This window comes from Pseudonaja textilis, chromosome Z, assembly GCF_049901715.1.
Source record: "Pseudonaja textilis isolate UNSWEBS1 chromosome Z, rPseTex1.2, whole genome shotgun sequence".
Lineage (NCBI taxonomy): Eukaryota > Metazoa > Chordata > Lepidosauria > Squamata > Elapidae > Pseudonaja > Pseudonaja textilis.
In genome coordinates, this window is record NC_142008.1 from 55,041,597 (window position 1) to 55,067,869 (window position 26,273).

The 26,273-nt window shown below is 38.1% G+C and overlaps 1 protein-coding gene across 3 annotated transcripts in view; it reads right to left on the reverse strand.

Annotated features, from left to right (window-relative positions):
• Positions 1–20,784, reverse strand: part of NPHP3 (nephrocystin 3) — an 81,101-nt gene extending 60,317 nt beyond the window's left edge. The window contains exons 1-9 of one of the 3 annotated variants that reach the window (XM_026720384.2): positions 20,474–20,784; positions 19,052–19,177; positions 18,501–18,651; positions 17,587–17,739; positions 16,191–16,324; positions 10,420–10,580; positions 7,256–7,403; positions 5,326–5,400; positions 1,316–1,501 (exon numbers count right to left, since the gene is read on the reverse strand). In XM_026720384.2, coding sequence (XP_026576169.1) covers positions 1,316–1,501; positions 5,326–5,400; positions 7,256–7,403; positions 10,420–10,580; positions 16,191–16,324; positions 17,587–17,739; positions 18,501–18,651; positions 19,052–19,177; positions 20,474–20,485 — 1,146 coding nt within the window. In that variant the 5' untranslated portion in view covers positions 20,486–20,784. Of the gene's footprint in view, positions 1–1,315; positions 1,502–5,325; positions 5,401–7,255; positions 7,404–10,419; positions 10,581–16,190; positions 16,325–17,586; positions 17,740–18,500; positions 18,652–19,051; positions 19,178–19,473 lie in introns of all 3 variants that reach the window. The other 2 variants (XM_026720381.2, XM_026720382.2) reach the window with 2 other exon arrangements.
• Positions 20,785–26,273: the final 5,489 nt, after the last annotated feature.

Consider the following 26,273-nt stretch of genomic DNA (forward strand, 5'->3'; position numbering starts at 1 on the left):
CTTAATTCACTGAATTTTACAAAAAGAAGTTGCAATCCTCTTATTCTTTTTTGACACTTTAACCATCTTTTTTTCCCTGCCAGGTATAATATATTAGGGAAAAAATAGTTATGCAGAGCAAGAGTATACCCAGCCTACCTAATTCGAAGGTTACTTTTGTTTTTATAAAAATGTGAGGGTTCTGTAAAAATAGACCATTGGTATCCAATCAGGTAATATTTAGAACACGTTCATAGGTTATAGTAGGGGTTCACAAACTTGGCAACTTTAAGACTTTTGGACTTCAACTCCCAGAATTGAACTGCCAGAGTTGAAGTCCACAAGACTTAAAGTTGCCAAGGTTGGGATACCTCTGGATAATAGCTATAGGCTATGTGAGTTCTTGCTTTTGATGTAGTATTTTCACACAATACTGCAACAGTGTAATAGTTTGCTCTTTCTGCTCAGTGTCACAATTATGCAAGCACAGTGATGGCCTTCTGTAGGTGGTTCATAAGAATGGCTTTGCCCTGCAGACGTTTGAAGAATTCTGTATTTGATTTTTTTCATTTCTTAAGTATGATTTTGTCTTTGTCTGATTGCTTACAAAAATATTCTTGCCCTTGCTTAGATATATATGGCGTTTTTCTGTCTATCACATACAAAATAACAAAAGCTTAGTGTCCTTGAAATACAAAATTCATTTGTATTCATAATCCTGGATAAATTCTTTCTCTTCATCAGGTCATGATAAAAGTAAATTTATTGGAACTAAGTAGAAAATTTGTATCCGTTATCATAGATCAGAGTATCAAACTCAAGGTCTGGGGCTGGATCCAGCCCACAATGAGGTCAGGTCTGGTCCATGCAGCCATCCTGGAAACTGTAAGGAGACAGGGCCTGTTGCTTTACCCCAGCCCATGCCATCACAGGAGGTGGCAGGCACACATGCGCACAGACCCAGTTCGCCGCCACTGTATGCAGGGCAACAAAAATAGTCTGTGGGACTATGGTGAAAAGAATAGACTTTCCAACTTCATGAGATTTTTTTTTTTTCGTGAGAAGTTGGAAGATCTGAAATATTTTTTTTACCGTAGTTCCACAGCCTACTTTTATTGACTTGCATGTGGTGGCAGAAAACAGAGCTGGAAAGCAGGTTAGTGAAGGGATGTGGGTGCTCTGGGAGGGGGGTTGGCTGAAAGGTCCTCAAGTAAGCCAAGAAAGCCTCCAAAATTATTCTCAAATCTGTTTTTTTTTCCAATATTTTCATCAATGAAAAAGAAAAAAACCCACAAGCGTTTTATGCATTTTGTTCCAGGAGAGGATATGAAATTACTTTGTCAAATCCAAGCTCATATGTTGAATTAGATGCCTGCTGGAAAGCTTCTATTTGTTCTTGTTCAGCATGTGCATCCCATAGCACATCTCCAAACAGTTCATCTTCAGGAACTGAACAGTCACCACTACAGTCACCAGTCGCATCTTTCTTTTCTATATGTGAAACGTCACAGCCCAATATATCCTGTATGAGAATAGAAGCAAATGTTGTCAGAGTATATTCGTTAACTGACAAACACATGTTAACAAAGTCAGCAAGTGAGTAAGCATGGCAACAGACCAGCCAATGAGAGCTGACAGACTGGGTGTGGTTTGGCTCTGTGTGCTTTGCTGAGAATTGAAACTAAAAACTAACTTAGTTTTTGTTTCAATTCTTGCTGAAACTTGTATCTGCTCTGAGCTGCTGCTGCTTGTGTTTTTGCTTATGTTACGTTGAAAATATCTACAAATGGTATTTTAAACTTTACTCATTTTATTACGTTTACAAAGAAGTTAATGATCCTGCTCAATCAGTCATTTGTGTGTTTTCTGGACTTGAATTTATGCTGCAAACTCTAACAAATGTTATGAAAGCATCATGATTCTTCTTTAAAGACAGTTTCTAAAATTACAATATTTCAGGCTCTCGATTCTTCTCCAGCATGAAAAAAGGACTCTTCGCAATTTGTTCACATATAAAAACACTATGAAAATTCCTTGGAGGAAAAAAAGTAGACAATATTGTTTACTATATGGTACACTTGTTAAAAGAGGTATGATATTGCTCAGTGCGGAACTGTTGTACCATCCATACAATCAAGTAATTTTGTATCCTTAATGTATTCAATAGTAACAAAAGCCAAAATTTATAAAGGATTAACTTTGGTGTCATTTTACATATTCCTAGAACAGAAAATTCTGTATTTTAATACTATACTAACTATGCTATCCCAGAAACTAAGTATTAGGTTGTAAACATTTTAAAATCTTCAGAAAAACCTGTATACTGGGGCTTCCGGTTTGAGTTTCTTCGGTGACAGACCGAAACCACGTCTCTGCGCGGTTTCGACATGTGCTCGTTGCTGGAGCGCCCCGAGCCGGCTGGTTTCGGGGCTAAGCCACCCCATTGAGGTGGTGAAGAAGGGGGAGACTGCCTGCAGGGTTGAGCAGAGCCACATCTCTCCTCCCCAGCTGGCCATTACTCCCTTTCTCAAAGGCGGTTGTAGCGGTGGTCAGAAATGGCCACCACAAAGAAGAACTCGACCAGAAAAGAATGTGCAGGAGAAAGATAAGAAGAGAAAGTTTTGGTTGACCAGGTCAAACAGCAAAAGCAACAAATAAGGTACCCTGGAATTGAAACTATTAAAAAAAACCAATAACATTGTTCCCTAAGAAGATTTCTAAGCTGCGAAGGAGAGAGAAAAGGGAAAAGATTTGGGTTTTTTTTTCTGCTCTTCCTATACTGACAGCTAAGACACTTAAGCAAGAAATTGGAAAAAAATCCACTTTGACATTAATAGGCATTTAATGCTGAAAATAAAAAGTCAAAGGGATAATAAAGATTTCTGGATAATTAAAAGCTTTTGAAAACAGGAAAGGAGAGAAAAAGAATAAAAGGGCAGGATCTGGAAGAGAGGAGACTGCCTGGAATTAAAAAGAACTTACAGCAAAATCTCCACAAGACTTCCAAAAGATATATCTTAACTGAAACATCGTAACAAAATAGTAAAACCCTAGGAAGAAAAAATGGAAAAAGAAATAAGAAACAGCTTGGGATTATTTGGATTATCTGCTGATCTCTGGATTCTTGGTTATTGCATTTGAATGACTAAAATCAATCAGGTGGTTGTTTAAAACTGTTTAAAATGGCTCCACTTTTAGAAGAACTGAAAATGGAACTTAAAAAGTACAAAGAAGATGCACAAGAAGGGAGAGGTTCTTTTGGCTTCGTATTTCAGTTCTTAGAAATGGACATTTGGAACTATGAGAAACAACAAGAAATGCCTGCAGAAGAAGATTGTGACAAAGAAGAAGCCATCTTTAGTGAACAAGTAATCTTAGGTGGGGGAAACAAGGAAACGGGGAAGGAGAATGGAAAGTTTAAGATTGGGAAAAACAACCCAAAAAAAGAATAGAGTGAAAAATAAGTATAAAATCAGAAAGCAACAGAAGAGGGAAATGCAGAAAAGAGAATCAGAAGTAGAGAGACAAGGGGGAAAAGGGGGAGGAAGAAGATGAGAGGAAAGAAAGAAAGGAAAAGAAGTTATAAAGGACAGAAACAAAATATAGAGAAACAGGGCCTATTTAGAGATAATGGGTGAAAATTTAATGGAAAAAATGATTCTGCAAAGGTACATAAGATAGTATTGTTATATTAGAAATAGAAATAATTTCAGAAAATATGAAACAATGTATGATTAAAATTTTTGATAAAATAGTTATCGTAACTCAGTGGAATGCTTTCAATAAATGTAACAAAATGAATATTTAATGATTTACAAAACATATGTGAAGAGAAATAAGGGAAAAATTAATTATGGAGATTATATGTGTCTTTTAAGGAAGTATGATATTTAATTGAAAAGAAATGTTAAAGATGCTAAGATTTTAATGATTATTAATGATAGAGCTGAATTGGAATGGAATGAGGGTTTATAATTACATATATTTATAATCCTTTTTTTAAAAAGAATATAGTGTATATTATAAAAATGTACCAAGCAGAATTCGATTGGAAGTTATGTATTATGTATTATATTGAAGGTCATAACCTTAAGGTATATATTGAAGTTTAAATAAGAGTTGAATGGATATAATTAAAAGATATAAAGGTGTCATCCTCCAATTAGTAACTACAGGAGAAAATTTGTTTAATGAGAAAAGATAATATGAAATTGAAACAGAACAGACAAAACTATAAATATAATGATTTGAATTGAGATGAGATAATCAAAATAAAATTGAGAAAATTAAAAGAGGGGAAAAGCCATATAGAACAGTGGTCCCCAACCTTTTTTGTGCCACGGCCCGGTACCGGCATCACAAAATCATCCACGGCCCGGTACCAGCATCAGCACGCATGGCAAGGCGAGCCAAGCAACCAGCCAGCCAGCCATCCCCCGCTTCTCCCCGCCACCTTCAACTCCTCCTTTGTATCTGTGTCGATGGGCTTCGGGACGGTCGCTCAGCTTGCCTTGCCATGCATGCTGAAAGAATCCTCGCGCCTTAGTTTTGTTCGAAGCTGCCCCCCTCGATGAAACTAAGGCATGAGGATTCTTTCAGCACCCAACGCCGCTTTCTACCCGGAAAAGCTCACCGGAAGCACTTTTTCATCAAAACAAGATGGCGGTGCCCAGCAAACCGGCAGCCCGGTAGAAATTGTTCCACGGACCGGTACCGGTCCGCGGACCGGTGGTTGGGGACCCCTGATATAGAAAATGTAGAATAGTATAAGATATGGAATAGAACACAAAAATGAGCATGAAATTGAGTTTGTGTTTGTATAAAGAAGTTCAACCTGGGACCATGCTATTTTCAAAAAAGTTGTTTACTTGTATTTTGTATGTGTGAAAACCCAAATAAAACTTTATTTTTTTAAAAAAAAGAAAAACCTGCATACTAAATGACTTGTAGATAAACTAGGTACTTTCAGAATATTGACAGATGTTCATGTTTTTGAAATGTAAGTATTAAAATAATTTAGTCAAACATCAGATAGCATAAACTAGCCAATAAACATTTAGCATAAGCTCCTTTTATGATAATTATACTGATATGGCTGGCGTATGAGTCTGCAAATGCTATTCATTTTAATACTATTTAATACTATTTTAATACTATTCATGCTTTATATGAATATTTAAAGTATTTTAGATGTAAAGTTCAAAGGCATAATTAAATGTTCTGACTTATGAAAACAGAATCAAGAAATCTGAGTGCGTGTGCTACAATTAAAAAAGAATTAGAACATTTATATGCTGCTTTTCCAAGATCCATATAATCTTCAGGGCAAGAGACAATGGAAAATACCTGCTTTATAATCTTTTCCACATAACTATATACTTCATATGCTCCTTCCTCTAATCCTCCCATGTGATTGATGATCTTAGGAGAAAAGAAATAAATCATTATGAAAAGATTAGGTCACCTCATAGCTGACAAGCTTTAATAACGGAAAGATTTATAAGGCTAGTTTTATATTCAACAAAATTTACATATTTTTGATGAAAGCCAGCTTCCCACAATTCTTAATACAAAATACCTAGATTCCATATAAAAAGCCTGAGTGAAACCTGTTTTTTAGACGTAAAATCAAAAAAATTATAGAGATGCACAGAAAATAAGTTTATATTTTTATACTCTATATCAGGGGTCGCCAATCTTTTGGACATCAGGGACCACCAATCACATAATTTTAGATCCCAGAGACCACTAACTGGTTCTGTGGACATGGCCTAATTTGTGGGTGTGGCTTGGTGGTCATGTGACTCACACAAAATTTGCTTGCAAGGAAACTCATAAAATTTGCAAGCAAATTCACAAAATTAACTCACAACACACCATGCATGTAAATATTGAATTTTTTATAAAAAAGAGCAACTTTTACCCCAAATCAGGCAAAGCAGGCAGGTAGGTTGCTCACAGAATCACAGATTCATTCAGAAATCTATCTATCTGCCATTGGCTAGCTCAGTCTGTCACATAAAATTTGCTTGCAAGCAAACTCATAAAATTTGCTAGCAAGCATACTCACAAAATGAACTCACAACAAAACATGCATGTAAATATTGAATTTTTTATTTAAAAAAGCAACTTTTATCCAAAATCAGGCAAAGCAGGCAGATTGAGTTGCTCACAGAATCATTCAGTGATCTATATCTAGCTGCCATCGGCTAGCTCAGTCTCTCAAATTTGCTTGTCGTGAATCTGCACTGAATTTGCTTGCAAGTAAACCTTCAGTCCTAAGGGAGGTTCGGGTGTGCTTAGCTAGAAAACAAGAAATCCAACCATTTCCTGCTTCCTAGCTAATCTAAGTCTCCTGGCACAGCAGAATAGATGATGGTCAGAAAAAGGAAAAATAGCAACTTAGCAGACAAGTTTGCCAGGTAAGGAGTGACTGGGCGGGGAGGGTTCCTGTGGGCCATGTGGGAAGTGCAGCCTTGTGTCTCTGCACAGCCTGGATTAATTGCTTTGGGGGGGTGCTCTGGGGGTGAGTTTTCTCTGTAGCCCACCAAAATTTTACCACGGCCCACCAGTGGGCCACGGTGTATCAGTTGGCGACTGCTGCTCTATATCAATGTACTTTTTTAAAAGAATAAATCTGAACACATTTTGATTAGTACATACCTTATTAGATAATTGTACCATATTTCCCCTAATAAATGTCCTCTAACATAAGAGTTTGATACTGTATAATGATGGATATTCAGTTATGAACTATAACTTTAGCTTTCTAGAGTCAGCATTTTACATTCAGTATGAATAAAAAAAGATAATCTGGATTAAAATTTATATTAAATTATAGCTTGAAATATTTTTTTAATAAAATAAGTGCCGCATATGTAGTCAAAAACCACACTCATTTTATCAGAGATAGGGAAATTAACTGCTTTGATTAGAGATTATGGAGTAGACAGCTTTATAAAAGCCTGGAAAATACATACATACATAGGTTTTTCTGCTTTTTCTTTTCTGTGCCCAGCCAGATTGGATTCTATCTGTTAAATGTTAAATTTATTTAGTATTTTGATCACATTTTTCTCTTTTGTACACCATTTTTTTCTTCTGTGTTGTTGTTAGTGCTGAATGTATGCTTTTGTTTTGTATTTTACTTTTTATGATACAATAAACAAATAAATGTACTCTGCAAATCCTGTTAATACCATGTTACAACTATATTAAACAAAAAGATACTAATCACAGTAAATAATCCACTTTTGTAAATGTTTTGCCTTATTACCTTTGCTTTATTCACAAAATGAACTTGCTCAATTAATTGCTGCACAGAATCTGAACTGACTTGACCATTTTCTAGTCGGTGGTAAATGAGCCGAGGCTTCCCTTCAGAGTTTTTCAAAAAGGCTTCTTCACACTCATCCAGTAGATGCCTAGATTAGAAATCAGCATTCTTGTTCTATATTAATCAGTGTTAGCCCCAATATTGTATTTTTCTAAAAACTCAAAATGGTCAAACTTTATGAATACAAATGTCATGCATTTTTAAAAACCAAGAGCAAAAATTTATCTGCTCTTCAAATAACTACCATAAATATTAATTTAACAAAGAATGAAGCTAAAAGGGTAGCCGGATCATTTAAAGTTCAACAGCAATTTATAACTTCACAGAATCCCCCATTCTTACCTTAAAGTGGATAAAGGTGAATTCCCCCCACAAATATATATAATCTCACATCTTTATTAGGAATTAGAGCATCAGATCATCAATAATGAATATAATAAAACTATGAAGTATATAATGATGCCATACAACAAGTGAGAACAGTTTGCTCAGTATTGCCCATCAAGGCAGTGGTCTTCAGGATTTTAGAAGTCTTTGCCCAATCCTATTGAAGATGTCACGGACTGTATACAGAACCTTCACCTTTATTTATTTTTATTTATTTATTTGATTTGTCAATCACTTACAAGATAATAGGTATAAGTATAAACATAATTATGAATGCATGAAATAGATACATATAAGAAAAATAAAAAGAAACAATAGGACAGGGACAGTAGGCATGTTGGTGCGCTTATGCAGACCTCTTAGGAAAGGGGTGAGGTCAATAGTAGACAGTTTAAGGTTAAACTTTTTGGGGTTTAGGGAAGAAACCACTGTTAGGTAGAGTATTCCAGGCATTGACCACTCTGTTGCTGAAGTCATATTTCCTGCAATCAAGTTTGGTTTACCTTGATTTTGTATCTATTGTGTGCTCTTGTATTGTTATGGTTGAAGCTGAAGTATTCATTGACAGGTATGGTTTTATATACCATACTTAGATTGGACCGAAGGCGGTGTAGTTCTAGGTTTTCTAGGTCTAGAATTTCAAGTCTGGTGGCATAAGGTATTCTGCGACGAGTAGAGGAGTGGAGAACTCTTCTTGTGAAATATTTCTGGACTTTCTCAACTGTGTTAATATCAGATACATAATGTGGGTTCCAGACTGATGAGCTGTATTCAAGTATTGGTCTAGCAAATGTTTTGTATGCTCTAGTTCGTAGTGCGATATTACCAGAGAAAAAGCTACGTAGGATTAGGTTAACAACTCTTAACCTTCACCTTTATTTTTAAGTTATCCATACAAGATCTACTTGTGCCTTAGATCTATCTTTCACTGCCTGATTTATATTATGCCAAATACAATGAACATATCCACACAGAACATGGTTAAAAAGCTGTTTTCATGGAAAACTATGGTGGGAAGTTTCTGAGCAGGACAGTATCGCATGGCACTGCACCATTCCTAATTTCTCCAAATCAACAGGAAAGTAACAAAAAAAAAATCATGCAAAAAAGAAAATAAATTTCTAGGAAACCCCTTCTGCATTTCCAAAACATATTTTGCACATTTGCTTCTTTGTAATAATAATACAAAGTTGCTATTAGGTTGCCAAGCCATAATTTCTCTTTGAATTTAACCGCTTGTTAGCAGTGATTTTGACAAGACAGCATGTGACACTTCTACAACCAGTTTTCTTCTTGTTGCAGTGGCTGGAGTAGAAAAGAGGAAGAGATGCAATATAAATAATGCCTACAGATAAATACCTTAACAAGATGCTGAAGACTGACTGTGAGGTGGAGAATAAAAATAGAATGTCTGTAATGGAACATCAAAAGTCTCTCACTTCTCTTATAAGAGACAGAAACAAAACCCAAATTCTTGCTCCAATCTACAAGGCTATATACTATATTCAAGCAGGTATCTGGCATTTTGAAGTCAACTGGTTCTATACCAAAAAGAACAGAGAACCAGGGAACCCAGTACCCATACAAGTATAGTTGCATCTGCAAAGGGACAAAAAAGCCCAGACCAATTCTGGCCATGTTTTAATGCAGAATTAACAAGATGGCAAGCAGTTTTTTGGTTCTATGCCAAATATTTCTAAATGAAGTGATTTAGTCATTAAGCTACATTTCTTCTTTAGAATGTATGAATAACAGAATAACAGAGTTGGAAGGGACCTTGCAGATCTTCTATAGTCCAACCCTCTGCTCAAGCAGCAAGTCTTATACCATTTTAAACAAATGGTTGCCCAAGTTCTGAGTAGAGTGCTTAATAGAGTGCTGAGAAAACTAAAATTCAGGAACCAGGAGAGGAAGACACAAAAGTTCCTGTCAGGCAGCTGCAGAACTGCATCATTGCAAAAAAAAAAAAGGTGGGGGGGAGGGAGGCTGCATTTGGGTGTTTTGTTTTTGCAGTTTTAGATAAGCTAAACATTTATCAGCTCAGTTGCCAAATACAGATGAAATGGAATACAGATTCCCTGTGTGAAAATGGTCACTATGGAAGAAACTTATTTTGACAGGTTTTTTTGCCTGCTGTTTTGAGTGCACAGCTAAGACTGAACCTGTCCAATGCTCACTTTAGGAAATAGAGAACATGTTCCAAGCAAATCTGTCCTGAAGTCAACTAAATCTTCATTTCTGATATGAACAACTTTGCTTGAATGGGGGGAAGCATCTCTTCTGTATTATTCATTACATTTTGTTTTCATTCAGTAATCGTTACTCTTTTAAGATAAATTTATTTTAAAATCACTTATTCTAAACTACATTTGGTATCCTTTCTACGTATAAAATCAAGCAGATAAATTATTTGATTAGAATATACAAAACATATGGCTGTTTTTAACATATTGAAAGTATTAAAATTTATAAAATAAAAAGTTGCATGTTTTCATTACTATACCTCCTGATTTCTGCAAAGCAGATGATGATTTTTATCAGAAAATGTAAATAATTTATTAAGTATATTTAAAACTGTTCCATATATATATTGAACTGTGATTCACTGATGTTCTCTTTTACCTGGATTCCTTTCTTTAAATTATTCCTCTACTTTTCTTCCAAAAAGCCATTCAAAATTATTCTGTTTAATGTTTTTATTATGGATATTAACTCACCTTGGCAGATTTAAATGTAAAAACAAAATTATTAGAGAACTTTTCTCAATTTCCCATTTCCTTACAGCATGTAGACAACTCTCATTTTCTATTGGAAAATAGACAACTTGAAAAAAATACTCCATTGTCTCACAATATTTCTGAAGTTTTGGAGAGTATTTCTGAAATTTAAGAAAAAATAAAACACAAACTGCTTCCCATATAAAGCTAAGCTATAAACTATAAAGTACATTTACATAGTTTACAACTGGATTTGCACATCCAAAGCTAAACCAAAACTAAATAAATTACATATATTTATATAACAATCTGGGGTTAATATAAACTATAGCTAAGAATTATACATACTGGTACTTTTGACCACAAATTATTTCCCAAAATAGTAATATCATTGGGTGATTAAATCTAATAATTTCTCTGGATCTAGGAAAATCCCTAATTTTTTAGTCTGTTTACACTGAAATCTTGTAATTTAGTAGCAGCAGTTGATAATGATTTGTACATATCAAAAACATCCCCAAATAATTCCTTTTCCATAGCAAATCCTTCAAATTGGTTCATAGAAGAAAATTAAAACCTCCCTCAATTCAAAAGCATTACAAAATAAAACATACCAATTATAACCAGAGAAATAAACATTAGTACCAAAACCACAATAGAAACAACAAATTTCAGACCAAATACTAAGAATAAAGAGCCACATTTTCATTACTACATAAAGACACACCATAATAGACGCAAGCAGATCTTTTTAGAAGAAAAATCCAATATCTTTTGAGCAATCAAAAGACTTTTATTCACCCAATGTAATAAGTTAATCAGGACCAGAGAAGGATCACCAATTTTGATTATTATACTCAGTTGCATTCATATTAAAGGCAGCAGTTCAATCCAGAAGAGTGTGATATCTCCTGTGGATGATGGCTCATCCATGCTTCCTCAAAGGCCTCGAGGGAGAATGAGAGCATTCCTGGCATGTCTGGTTTTGCTGACACTGAGCTGCTGACGGAACATGCCTGGGCTGGGGAGAGCTCGCAGGCCAATGAGGTAAAAATGAGTAAAAGGGGGAGGAGATGCTCACCTTGGTGGATGCTAGAGTGTATGGGCAGAGAGGCGGAGATGGGGATGGGAAATGGGAAAAAGGCCCCGCCCCTCTTAATGGGCTGCACCTGGAGAGGATGTTTAGCATGGCAGGCAGAGGGAGGCATTGCTGGAAGCAATGTGTGTGGGTCGTGTCCAGATGGTTGTTTATTTACTGGAACTCTGCAGCTTGTGGATTTAATTCAGTTGAGGAGAGTGTTTGTGTTTGTAGCAGCATCTGTCGGACTAATTGGCTATTGCCTAGAACAGCAGTCTTCAAAATTAACAGCTTTAAGAGTTGTGGACTTCAACTCCCAGAATTCCTCCTCCAGTCATGTTAGCTCAGGAATTCTGGGAGTTGAAGTCCAGAAGTCTTAAACTTGCCAAGTGTGAAGACCCTTGGTCTGGAGCTTATTTGTGGATGGCTTCGCTGAAAATGACACCCTGAACTCCTGGCTTCGACAATTCCTATGACTTTTCCTTGCAAGTCCTGAAACTGGACTACCAGACTTGTTGACAAACCCCAGTGGAGGCCTCAGACCTCAGAGAAGATTTGGACTGTTTATTTTTGGAAACTACCCAGGTAAAACCTTTATTTCCAAGGCTGTTTTAGGTTTGGCTGTAAATTTTTTTGCTTTTGATTATCTACTTCAGTGGTAGTCAACCTGGTCCCTACCGTCCACTAGTGGGTGTTCCAGCTTTCATGGTAGGCGGTATGGGTTTTGTCCCCTACTTTATAAATCACCATTACTGTGGAACTGGTGGGCAGTTAGAGAAAATTTTACTACTAACAGAGATACAAAAGTGGGCGGTAGGTATAAAAAGGTTGATTACCCCTGATCTACTTGTTACTGTGCTCAGCTTGCAGCTGGGGGTTAACTGAAAACCTGAAATTGTTGGGAAAACAGACTGAATAAAATTCTCTACACCAACCCTGATGTGTGGGTGATGGGGGCAGCACAAAGAGCTAGAACTTCTTATTACTGAAAAACATTAAAAAAATATAGTCATATCAATATGAGACTTGAATTTTAAATAATAAATACTGTAAATCAATGTTTCCCAAACTAAAATAAATTACTCAAAATTAGGTAAAAATGGTTTTTCTTTGGGTAACACCATGCAAACCCATTACTCATCATAACAAGAACATTTAAATTGGCTTAAAGATTGCCAAATGCACTAAAATATATTCAAATATCTCCCAAGTATTCCTTTATTTTGTATGATTCTCCAAGACTGCCTAGACAAGTGCTTGTAGCTTTCTTAGCAAATTTTTTTCAGAGGTTTGCCACTGCCTCCTTTCTTGAAATTACTTAAAGATCATGCAATGCAGAGGTGGTATTCAATCGGTTTGCACCTATTCGGGAGAACCGGTAGCAGTGATTTGGTGTGGGTCGCAGAATTGGTAGCGACCCCTGGCTGGCCACGCCCCCAAACCGGGTCACCCCGTCGCCCGCTTGTCCCGGTTGCTCTCCTAGCTTTCCATACCACGTGGTGACCATGGGGCAGCTCGGGTGGATGTGCGTATGTGCAGCAGCCCCAGGACATCTGCCTGCCTGCCCGCCCTTCTGGAGCACGTTTTCTTCCTTCTCCCGGCGGCGGACGCACCTCTTCCAGCCCAGGCCAGCCCTGCCCGGCCAGCAAGCAGGTGGGTGGGCAGATATCCCGGGGTTTCTTGCCCCCCCTTGTCACCAATGCCTGCAGCAGCAGCCCCTCGGCTGGCTTAGCTGGGAGCCACTGTTCCCAGGTTTCTACTTGCCTGTGCTTGGTCGACACCTCTTCATTTTGCCTGAAGCAGCTGGTCCTGCCCCTCACTCTTCCCTCCCTCGCCTGGCCTGAGAAGGTAAGGGCGATGGCAGGGGATAGCAAAGTGGCCAGGCTCCTATCTTCCCCTCTCTCCCCCACTCTCTCTGTCTGTGTGTGCGTGTCGGTTGTGAGTACAGGAGAAGGGTTGCCTGAAGGGACTGGCTGAACAAGGATTGCCAGCTGCGCTGGAAGCGTCTCATTGACTTCCATTTAACATAACCAGTGCCTCCAGCTCCAGCCGCACAGAGGCAGACGCGCATGTGTCCTTGCCATTCCCACCTACCCACCCCATCTGTGTGCAGTGACCCTACCCCCCCAATGAGGAAGAAGACTGTGTTTTTGCTTCAGCCCTCCCCCGTTGCTGAATTTCACCGCCATCGCCTCCTTGGCGGCAGCTGATCATGGGACCTCTATCTCCTCAAGTGCCAGACTCAGTGTTTTTCACTGAAAGTTAGGGAAAAAAAACACACACACAGAGCCGAACCAGTAGCAGTCTCAGTAGTGGCAGCAGCGGTGGTGGTTTCACCCTGGGCCCAGCCATCAGCCGCCCCAAGCTAAAGAAGCTGGCTGCATCAGGGGAGTCTACCAGCTGAGCGTGCAAAACAAGGCGCCTCGGACTGCCCGCAGTTCTCCTTCTTCCTCTTCCCCATCCTCTTTCAGGGGCTTCCCACCCACCACTCTGCTTGCTCTGTGCGTGGGTCGGGCCGGCTGCCTCTTTCCTACGCTGCCTTCTCCTCAGCGATTCCGTTCAGCACTCACCCCCTCAGCCCTCTACCCTGCCCCACACCTGCTCAACAGCTCCCCAAACACTGCAGAGCACCACCCCGCAGCATATTGCAAAGCTCAACATCTCTCTCTCTCTCTCCCCCTCACTCTGCCATCCCGAACGTCATCGCTCGCCACGACAACCAGCAGAAAACAAGCCAATGCAGCTTTCCTCCTTCAGGTTAGGGAGAGGGGGGGAACCTTCCACTCAGGTAGTTCGTGTCCTGTGGAAGCTCCACTGTTTGCCGCCATCCCTTGAAAGTAGCGAAGAGCGCTTGGCCCAGCCGCAGCTTTGAGAGAGAGAGAGAGACAGACACTGACAGAGAGGAAGAGAGAGACAGAGAGTAGGGAAGAGAGAGGGGAAGATAAGGAGAGGGGCAGAGAGAGAGAGAGAGAGACAGAGAGAGATACGGGGGGAGAGATCCATAGAGAGAGAGAGAGAGACGGAGAGGGGGGAAGAGAGAGAGAAAGAGAGAGAAAAAGAAAGGGAAAGAGAAAAAGAGGGAATGAGAGAGGAAGGGAGAGAGATAAGAAAGAAAAGAAAGAAAAAAGAGAAAGAAAAAAGAGGAAGGAAGCGAAAGGGATAGACAAAGAAAGGGAGAGATGGAAGGACAGGACAAAGAAAAAAAAAGAAAGAAAGGGAGGGAGGGAGACCATGAATGAGATATATGGATGGGAGATATAGATAAATACATGGAAGGAGGGAGGGAAGGAGAGAGAGAGAGAGGAAAAAAAAGGAGAGGAAGGACGGACACAAACCCTGGCTTCAGACGACTCATAGAAGCACACAGCAATCTAGGGCTGGCCTGCAAGGGATCTTGGAGGTCATCTAGTCCAACCCCCTCCTCCAGCAGGAGATCCTTACAGAATCATAGAATAGCAGGGTTAGAAGTGTGTGTGTGTGTGTATGTGTGTGTGTGTGTCTGTCAAAACTCCAAAACAAGTCAAGTAGTTCTGGGGAGATCAGTCATAAATTAGAACACTTGCTAAGCAACCGGCCATTAAGCGAGGACCACTTGTATTTGGTTTGCTGGTCACATGGTCACCTGACCACGCCCACCCACATGGCCACAAAGACATGCCCACCCAGTCACATGGCCACAAATCCACACCCATCTGGTCATATGACCAAGCCCCACCCAGTCATATGACCACCAAGCCACACCCACAAGTTAAGCCACGCCTACAGAACCAGTAGTAAAAAAAATTGAATACCACCACTGATGCAATGACTCTGTTTTTATAATATATAGGTAGGCCTTGAGTTATGAGCATTCAATGACTGTTCAAACTTACCAAGGTGCTGAAGGAAGGAGTTTATGACTAGTCCTTGAAATTTGAAAAGATTTTCTGATAAGTAGTTTGATAATAAAGAAAAACATTTGGGAGTATAGATCCATTTGGGACCAGAATACCTGACAGTGAACATTTCTCCTGTTAAAGATGTGGCCTATGACTTACACACTCAATGTTAATGAAATTTGGAAATATTTTTCTATAAAATACATCCACAATTCTTATATTAACAAGTAATTTGAAGAAAAATAAATGTTACTTGAAAAAAATTAACAGCAGTTAAGGCTGCCATTAATAAATTAGGATGGGGTGGAGACAAAATATAACCAAAATCCTTGACTAATTGAGTGGGAATTCTCATATTCAGCAAATCCAAATTAATGTTATTTTGCAGCTAATTTAATATATGTAGGGAGAATACAAAAAGTCTGTGTTTTTCCATTGAAATGATTCACTGTATTACGTTAGACTACTATTGTATCATAAATCTAAAAACACCCATTTTTATTTAAGAAACTGATGCATCTAAATTTATTCAACAGACAATAGCTCTCTAGGACTTCAGACCTAAGTCTTGTCCTTGTTATTCCACCCAGATTCTTTTTATACTACAAAATGCCAAGAAGTAATCTTAAATCTTGTTAAAACAAACTCAGTGCTCTCATACTGAACCTTATTTCTTCCACTGAATTCTATAAAATTAGACCAGTTGCTCATCCATATGGAGAAAATTGCGTATGTAGGTTTCTGTCATCAGAATGTGAGACAATAAAAACAGACGTAACGATTGGTAGCATATTGTGCAGTGCAGTTTTTCTCACCTTTAAGAAAATGTCTACTTCCAACCGAGTCTCTTCAGTGTTAATGAGATACACTCTTACTGTATTACTCCACAAAGTGTGAGAAAACAAAGGAGTGACTTGCAATAAACTGGCAACAGCTGCATCCCAATCATCTGTACAGAACAAAAGATAAAGAACACCAAGCCAAACTTTCTTCTTTCCCCATTACCAACCACTCATGGAAATTCCATGTCCCATTCCCACAGTTCATCCTTTTCTATTTGCATTACAGTGCTTGGAATTTGCTTCCTGTTCTTCCAATTCAACTGCCATAACGACATACTGTCACAGCAACTGGGGAAAGTATTTGCAAAATTGCTGAGATGCTGTCATTTCACTGTCACAGTTCAGAGGCAAGGGCAACAAGAAGCTTTAAAAATTTCAGTGCTTTTGTTTACATGTTTTCAGTTCATCTTCTGTCGCAGAGCTTCCATTACAGTAACCTCAGATTTTCTTTTGTAAACATTACAAATAAATGTACTGAAAACATGGGAAGATGCTAGCAATTTATTTCCTTTTCGTGAGATATGTGAGAGCAAAGATTTTTATTACCTCATAGCTCAGACAACGGGATACTGATTAGATAGCATTCCCTGCACTCTTCCATTGGTTAGCTGGATCTCCTGGCTCATGCTCCACACTAAATGCTCCTTGCTAAAAAAGTGTCCAAAGCTGTATCTTCTAAAAGATTTCCTCTAAAAATATTTTCTGCTTATCTACAAGTTATCAAATATTAGCTTTAGTTTTAAGAAAATTATTTCCATTTGTATAAGCTCAGCTAAATCTAATTATTAGACCTAAATGTACAGATCAGTATTATCTGTACATCTTCTTATCAAGAAACTTGCTATGTCTTATGCTGGATTGAGATTCCTTTCTATTTATCAAATTTTATTCACTTCAGGTTTAATATTTCATACATATGCCTTAAAAATGAAGATTGCCTTAGAAGACAAGGGAAGAATGAAAACATCTGTACCAGTTATGGACAAAATGATACTATGCTTAAAAAGAAATAAACTTCACAGGCTTTAAACGAAAAATAATAATGGAGCACCTATTTAATATATAATAAAAGAGACGGAAAAACAAATTCTGTCAGCAGATTATATTTTACCTGCCATTGCTAGTCATCTATAAAGAAAGATCTGATCTAATACAGAAAGCAGATTCATATAAATATCAATTCTTCACCGATAGTAAACAGTGATGAAAATCTAAATACCTTTGCAGATGAAGCACGACATATTTTGAAGTCCAGCTCCACATTCCACAAGTTTTAGCCCTAAAACTTTATAATATTTAGGCTTGGGCTTTTAATAGGACATATTGTTGTTACTCTCATTCTTGCTTCAAGGAGCAACAAAATGCTTACCTCTATTGACATTTGCAAAAGGTCCTTCCACATCTATGGAACTATGTGCAAACTCAGGTCCTCTAAAAGACTGCTGAAGCTGCATCATGCTGCCCATGGAAGACTCGCTTCCCAAGGCTCCTCCCATCCAATATTCTGTCTGACCTCCAGCAGCTTAAAATGAAGGAAACAAATGCCAATTCAGTAAATTAAATGTAATCAGAACTAGTTATTCTTCAGAAGCAAAAAAACAGGAAAACAAAGAGTTTTCTGAAAGGAAACTAATGGAGCTGTAATTAAATATGTCACTGTAAAAAGTATTCTGGTCTGAAGGTGCAAGATACAAAAAAATTCACCTATAGTAAAATTATTATTATGGTGGTGGTGATAGTTGATGTTTTCAGAATATTATGAAAAGGGGTAGAAGCCTTCCTCTCCTGCCCCAAATATTCTTACTAATCAGGAAATCATAATAAGATTTGAAAACCCTAAACTGGATCAGAGCAGATTAAAACCTACATGGATGACCAAGTGCTTTAGGAAATTCCAGAGTTATGGGCTAGAACTGGGAACTCTACAAATTTTCCTGAACTTTAGTGATAACCTACTTTTTTTATATTACTGTCAAGTTTCTTTGTTCAGGTTTCGATCTTAAAAAATGATATGCCCAGATCAAGGTACTGCTTTTGCATTAAGAAAATTCAGTTGATAACTTATTTAAAGGTAAAAGAGAGAAGTCACTATTTGAAAATAGGAGAAATTGAAGAATCCTTGTTTAAAAGATTAAGCAAGAATCAATTTAGCTATTGTTATTGCTTAGAAATTATTTTGATTTTTTGACAAAATATTGCAAAGCATTTTTGTTTGTGCCATTGTAGACTGCACACATTTATAAAACATATCTAGGCAACTGGTAAATGCAACATCATTCATACCAGTAATTTCTGTACAGCTGTCATCTGAATCTGATTCTCCAGGATCAAATATTTGGATACCCTGAACTTGCAACCTCTGAAGTTTTGCTTCAAACTCTCGCTTGGCCCTCAGTAGATCCTGAATTTCATTTTCCTTGGTTTCTCTGAAAATCTATAAATGAAGAAAGTTCTGAACAAGTATATTTTAAAACATTATTCATATTTCACTCTACGCATAAAATTAATGTTTCTTTTCAATTAAGAGTTTATCCTTTCCCCCTAAATCTTAACAGAATTCAAATTACCTATAAATTTGTGTAGATAAAAGGAATATATCTACAAGTGGAACTTTCAATAATTTTTAATATAAAGTAATCTTTAATTCAAGGTTACAGCTATCAATCCTGGTTTCTAAGATAGTTCCATACATAGTATGTGTGCTTTCCTAGGCTATTTAAGAAGAGGAATTCCATTATTAATAGTTTTACTTCTAAAAAATATTTATACTTAAGCAAGGCTTACAGCTTTCCGAAACATGCTCATTTATCCTGCAAAACCAATAAATTATTTACTTTGAACTGCCTCCTGACTTTGTCACGATCATGTTCAAATGTAGCTGCTCTTTCCATAGCTTGATATTTGGCCTCTACAGCACTTTCCTTTTCTCTGAGGATTTTCTGATATGTTTTCTGAAGTGCCTGGGGGAGGAAAAAGTGACATCGTTACCCCTGGTCTAAAAATTTTCATTTTTTCACTCTATTCATTTGTTTGATTTCAGAAAGCTTCCTAAATGTAATTTGAGTACATTTGATCTTTTAATCCAGGGTTTAAATAACATTCCAGATACAGCTCATCTACAACTTTTAGCATCCCTATTAGCTATTCTGGGTGAGACTAGTAAGAATTACAATACAAAAATATAAAGGTGGCCACAGATTTCTATTTTAACAGAAAGCTTTTTGTCAATCCTAGTGCCATTAACCCATGCAAATACCTGAAGCTCTGCCCTCAAGCGCTTGTTTTCCTTGTCCAGCTTGGCCTCTTTTTTCATCATGGCAGCCACCTCATTGTTCTTGCTAATGCGAAATATCTCGTATTCTTTTTTCAGGCGGTCACACTCTGCCATGTATTCCAGCTCTTGTACAGAAGCAGTAGACTTGAAGCTTGCGCCAATGAGGCCTCCAGGCCGGGATGCACCTACCCGTCGAAAAGAACTTCGCAGAAGACGGGCCTTGGGCTTTACTTCAACAGGAATTTCGCAGGCCTCACCACCCCCTCCCTCATATGGATCTTCAATCACCTCCCCAACAATGACCATTGGATTAACCAGAGATGAAGCAGATCCCATAGTTGAAGAACTTCCGTTAAGCACACACTTTAATGACAGATTCTAACTATCTCAAGATCCTGCTAGATGTAGACTTTCTTTAACGCCAAGATCTACAGCTGCTGCTCAATACTTGGGCCTAAGATATTGCCCCAAATCTTTCTTCTTGTCTGGTTATCCATAAATGGATGCTTTTGCTCCAACCAGACTGCTGGTTTTTAGATCAGCAAATACTTAAATTTGTGTGTACAAAGTAGTAATATCCCCCCAAGTCAAATTAAAAAATAGATTATTCTGTTAAAGTAAGAGCATAGGCTGCTGCACATAATACATATTTCATTGATAAGGCTGTTACTACTATAGATTCAATATTCATTAACACTGGTAAAAATTATCAGTACAGTCATGGTGAAGAAAACATTCCTTGTTATCCTGTTATTGGGAATAGTTTAGTGCTGGTCGTCACCGGGGGCCAGTGGCTTAGCCTACCAACTTTCCACACCTTTCCTTGGAAATAAAACTGACTAAATCCTTATATCCCTGAGCTTTTCTCTTATGTAATCAAAGCAAACTGCCCAGCAAACAGGCACAAATATCTCCAGTATAGTCCTTAAAGGGGTGCTGCAAATATTCTTGCTGTCGTTTTCCCAATAACAAGCAAAGTTACCTCGGTCATCATTCTGCCCTATTATTTTCCATGCTATCCGTTGCTCATTTGGTTCAGAAAAATGGAAAAATCGAAAAGGAGGGAATTGTTTTCCAAGCAAATGGAGGGTCAATGTAGAGTTTCATTCCGGAGCTTCCCAGAGGAATCCCTTGACATTCCAAAAACGAAGGGAATGTTGAAGAGCGATGGAAACAGTCAATCAGCCAAGCAACTTGGTCGCTCGGTCCCTGGTTGCTCCCACCTCGGCCTCTTTCGGCTGAGCTGCAGCCCAGACGCTACTGTCCGGGAAAATATTCGGCCTGGGGGTGGGCAACCAAAGCAGGAAGTAGGCAGTGACGTGGCGGCTTTCTCCCGGCAGCTACAACGGGCTCAGGCGCTCTTGTGGAAAGAAAGCGAACTTTAGTTGTCTTTTCATGACTCACGTTCCACGGCTGAGACTCGCCGAAAGAGAAGGCGTCCTCTGAACACTTGCGAGAAAGGCTTGGGCGGGCCCTGAGATATGTTGGAACACAAATCAGCGGTATCTATCAGTATGCGGTCTTAGCACGGCTATTCTAGCAACAGATGAATTGTACAATAGCCCCGCGTTTTTCGAGGGCGCTGGTTGACGAAGTGCCAAAGGTTCTTTTCTCGACAACAATTGTCTCCACTTCAGACTGCAGGGGGAGAGGTTTCTAAAACAAAGGAAAAGCCGAGTCACACAATGAATTTTGCATTGGGCTGGAGAAAGCCCGTATATCAATTTAAGTTACAACATTTGTTTTATTTCAGGAAGACAACCTGAACATATTTTAAAATACCACGTTTTATGGAAAAAGTATACAAAATCCCTTTAGTTTCAATGGAAGAGGAGACGAGAAAATAACAGAAGAAGCGGGTGGAGTGGGGGACAAAAACTATTTACACCACCTTTTTATCGTTGCAGCAAATGTTTTTTGCTAATGCAAAATATAGTTAAATCCCAGGAGCAAAACTCCAAAAATAAGTTAAAATAGATTCCTATTCTTAAATATATTTGAGATGTTTTGGCGTTCCAAAAACAAGCTACATTCGATCCCACAATATATCGCAATATCTAGATTGATATTGTCTTCAAATGCAATGAAAATGGGTCGTTAGAAATGAAGAGACTTTTAACTATTCTTTGACGATTCAGCTAGCAAATTTAATCAGGAACAATTAGTTATTATATCCTTTAATGTAATGTAACAAGGCATCCAGCTGTTCATATTTTTAAAGATAAGAGTCGTTTACCTTATAGAGGTTTAACTAATCCTGACAAACATGAAACTTAGCTGCTGGCAAATGTCATCTTCCTGGTAGCTGCTCCATGCAATTATAGCTATTCTGTGTAACATTGCTTGTAAATAAGTGTTATACATTTATTATGAGTGCATTCTCCTCAAATTACAATTGACTCCTAATAGTTTATTAAATAGGCAGAGCCAGTTTTTCCAGAAACAACATGCAAAAGAAGAGAAAAAGTTGATAGTTGATCAAAAGTTGATAGAAGTTGAACCCCTATAGACAAATGCAAACAGGTTAGGTGTGCTGGATCACCTTCACTATTTAGCTTTAAAGTTAGCTTTGGCTCCTCAAAAATCATTGTCAAATTTAAAAATAAAAATACACTTTATTGCCAAAAGACTATTTTGCCTTTGTCTTTCTATTTCCACACTTAAAAACTACATTAGAGTGTGGGCAGTACATTTGCCTGAAAAACTGAGGGGTTGACCACAGGTTAGAAGGTAGGTAGGGAGCAGTGTATTCTGCGGGTATATGAATTTTAAATTGTTAGAAAAGAGTTAAGAGCACTGAAAGAAAATGTCTTTACCCAGTGTTGTCTTGCCCACAACACAGAACACACAACACTATATTTATTTTTTTTCTTCCCTCTGTACTTTTAAGAACACCCCAAGGTTATAAGGGAATGTTTTAAGTTAATTTACAGAAAAAAAATCATTATTTCTTGCATTTATTATATGTTTTTAAATGGTTTTATCTGTCCATCTTTTTCTGAAGCATGTGAATCCAGTTGTTTTTTTCTCATCTGATGTCCTCGTTTTGTTATAACTGGTTTTTAATAACTGCAGAATTGATTTTTTTTCTTCCTCAAACCCTGGCTGCAGCTATCTACCCACTCCCACTCCACCTCTTCACCTCTTGCCTTTCCTGGGAGGATCACCACAAAGGGGGGAGAAGGCCTTGTTTCAGCCCTACACAGATGACTCTGCAATCTGTGGAAACAAATACCACTGACCCATTTGCTGCCTCGAGGAGACCTTCCATTCATTGAGCCAAGGAAATTGGGTTTGGTTCAGCCATCCACAGGAAAGTCATCACAGCAACCAGAGTGGAGCAGACCTTCCCAAATCTGACTGACCACCCTTATCACCAAGCCAAGCCTAATGTCACCCAGCAGACATGAAATAGAGGATCCTGAAATTGACCGGTGAAGACTAACGAGTCTTTTCAATCCCAAAAGACATCTGTAAAGAATATGTGGGGAGGGCTTAGCTTGACATTTTGGAGCATTGGAGTATTAAGGACTGGGGCCTTATGGATTACAAATATTAATTGATAGAAGACAAGACAGCATAAAAGACATCCTCAAGGATAAATATTTTCCTCTTTGCCTTCTTAATTTCTGAATCTTTTCTTATAAAGTATGGCTAGTGTCGATCGATCCTGTGAAGTATAGAATGTTGAAAAATCAAAAATGAGTTACAGTGACCCTTGTGGCGTGTAAACTTAATTGACTCTGGCACTGAAATACAGAGATATTGAAGACTGATAGAATTTGAATTGGAGGGAATTGGATTTGTAATATGTTTTTTTTTCCTTTTCTTATCAGACATGTGAAGTATTGAAGTGTTGGGGTGCCACTAGTGATTGGCTTTTGGTTGGCTTGCTCTTTGCTGTTAGTAGGATTGATGGATGTACCTGTTGTTAGCTTACAAACAGAAGAAAGAAGAGAAAGAATCAGAAGGTATCTTCTTTATACCAGCAGTCACCAACCCACTGTAGGCCTCAGAAAAAATTTGGTGGGCCGCAGAAGAAATGGCCCCCAAAAGCAATTAATCTGGGCTGAGCAGGAAAACAAGGCTGGTCCACCCACGTGGCCTGCCCATCCACTGACCACCCTTTGGCTGAGTGCAAAACTTACCTTGACTGAGACTGAGCAGTAGGGAGCCAAATGAGCTGGAACTTGAAGGTAAGACTAACAGCAGGGGAGGGAAATCCGTCCTGGGGTGGCTTGCTGATGGTGGGAAAGAAAAGCGATTATGAATTAACTGAGCAGCTACACTGATACACAGGGATATCAGTGTAGCCGTTCTGTTAGTTCGTAATTGCCCTACTCAGAGAAGGGGGTGCTGGAGGAGAAGGGGACAATGGTGGAGAAGCAAGCCAGGCATTAAAGACCCGAGAAGAAAGGCAGCAGCTGCTGCTTATGCTTCTGCCGGATAGCTGCAGCAAGTCCCCGTTGCCTCCAGGTGGGCATGGGGTGCTGGTAGAAGGAAAGAGAGAGAGGAGGGAGCAATCCAATGCTGGAGAATGGAATTAATGGGGAGCTGTGCATGGCTCTGTGTCTCTTTCCTTCCCAGCCTCTGGGTGGGTGGGTGGGTGGGGGTTGTGGAAGGAAAGAGAGAGGAGGGAGCAATCCAACACTGGAGAATTGAATTAATGGGGAGAGCTAACCGGAGGAGCCGAAAGCTGGGCAGAGCTCTCTTTCTTTCCCAGCCTCCAGGCACCAAGTGGCTTCTTTGGAATCCTAGCAGTGCCCCACTGCTTCTGTAACCAAGCCTCCTCTCTATTAAAGCCCAAACAGCAGAGCAATGGGAAGGAGTTCCCTGGGGATAAATAACTAAGAACAGTTTATTATGATGGCATTATTAAACTAGAATATTAGGGATTAATTTGGATAGAAGGCAGATTCTATTTGTCGGCTTCTAATCATTCAGTTAAGGATCATAAACCAGCTGATTTCAGCCACATAGCTAGAATTTTTCCTCTGTTGCCCTTTAGGGATAGTAACATAATTTTTTTTGACTGCTACAGAGTGACCTATATCAGGAAACAATTACACTAACTTTAATAATTTTGTTACAATAAATGTTTTATTTTGTTATGATTAAGCATTTGTGATTTTGTTATAATTAAATTATATATATATATATGTGCGTGTGTGTGTGTGTGTGTGTGTTTTCTGAGGTTCTCGCAGGTATTAGTATGTGGATCTTTGGTTATTCGGGTTTCTCCGCGTAAGATTGGAAGTATCTAGGCACGTTTGATGAAGTCTCATTCATCATCTTCAGGCTTGTGTCTTGGCTCTGTACTTCTCTCACTCTGAGAAGCACAGAGCCAAAGACACAAGCCTGAAGATGATGAATGGACTCATCAAACGTTGCCTAGATACTCCAATCTTCTGTGAGAAGCCGAATAACCAAAGATATAATTCAGCTTTGTTCGGGTATTTTCCCACGTCATTATAGTTGTGCTTTTAAAGTTGTAGCAACGTTTCGGCAGAATCTCATCTGGCATTATCAGGCTTCTGTATTGTGTTCGTCTGTGAGTCAGACTTTCACAGCCGCTTCAGTTTTAAATTTGAGGCTAGCCTACTGCTGTGCCAGAATGTTTTTTTCTTTTTCTTTTTTTAAACAAGTTTTATTGATTTTTCAAGACAAACAAAACATATAAAACCTCTTTTCCAAGAACTACCCATAAACTTCAACAAGACAAACAAAGCATTATTCTTTAAAACATGGTTCCACATTATCACACTTGAAGCAAAACATTGGAGAAAAAAAAAAAACCTCCTTAGTTATCATTTATACATATCTTTTCCCAATTTCTCTCCCTTTAATTTCATTTCTCCAAGATTTTATTAATTTAGAATCAAACATAATCCACACACTAAACATAAAACATAAAACTTCTTTGAAAAGTGACTTGGCCCCATCTATGTATCTCTTCCCTTTAACCAAAAAATTTCCCCTGTAATCGCTTTTGAAGTATGACGCCTTCTCCTAAAATAAAACTTAAAATAATACATAATTTCCATTCTGATTCTGCTTAGTACCTTCTACATATTAAATCTTAAAATGAAAGAATAACAAACTTATAGTATAATTAAATGTATAATTTCTATTCTAATTCTAGTTCTAATAAGTACATTGTTTTAGAATAGAAAAAATAAAATACTAAAGTTATAATAATATTAAAACACTAACAAATTAAACTTTAACTAAGCATTAATCATTTAACAGATCTCCTAATATTTAATCAAATATCAACATCCATCATTATTAAACATTAATATTTCATTAAATATTCCAATAAACTGTTCCAAATACAAATACTACAATACTATCTTATGCACTCTTGCAGAATCTTCTTTAATTATAAGCTATCTATCATCCTTCATCTCTAAAGAAAAAACTTTTTTAAAAAATCTTGTCCTAACCGTGGCTTTTTTTTCTTTTTCCCTCCTTTCTTCTCCAATCTGGTCTTTTGCCCCCTCCTCTCCTCTCCCCTTTTTAAGTTTCCCTCTCTGTTGTAATTCTCTTTTCAATTGCTTTCTAACATTGTACCTTCTTTTCATCCTATTTTTCTTTTTCTTGGTTGTTTTATTAAATCTTAAATTCTCCTTTTCCCTTCCTTCCTTCCCATTTTCTTTCTTAATCAAACTTTTTAGTCCATTAAAGATGGCTTCTTCCTTTTCTTCTTCTTCTTCTCCTTCTCCTTCCTCCAGTGTTTGCTGTGCACGTAGAAACCGCCATTTCTAAAAAGTGGAAGGCAG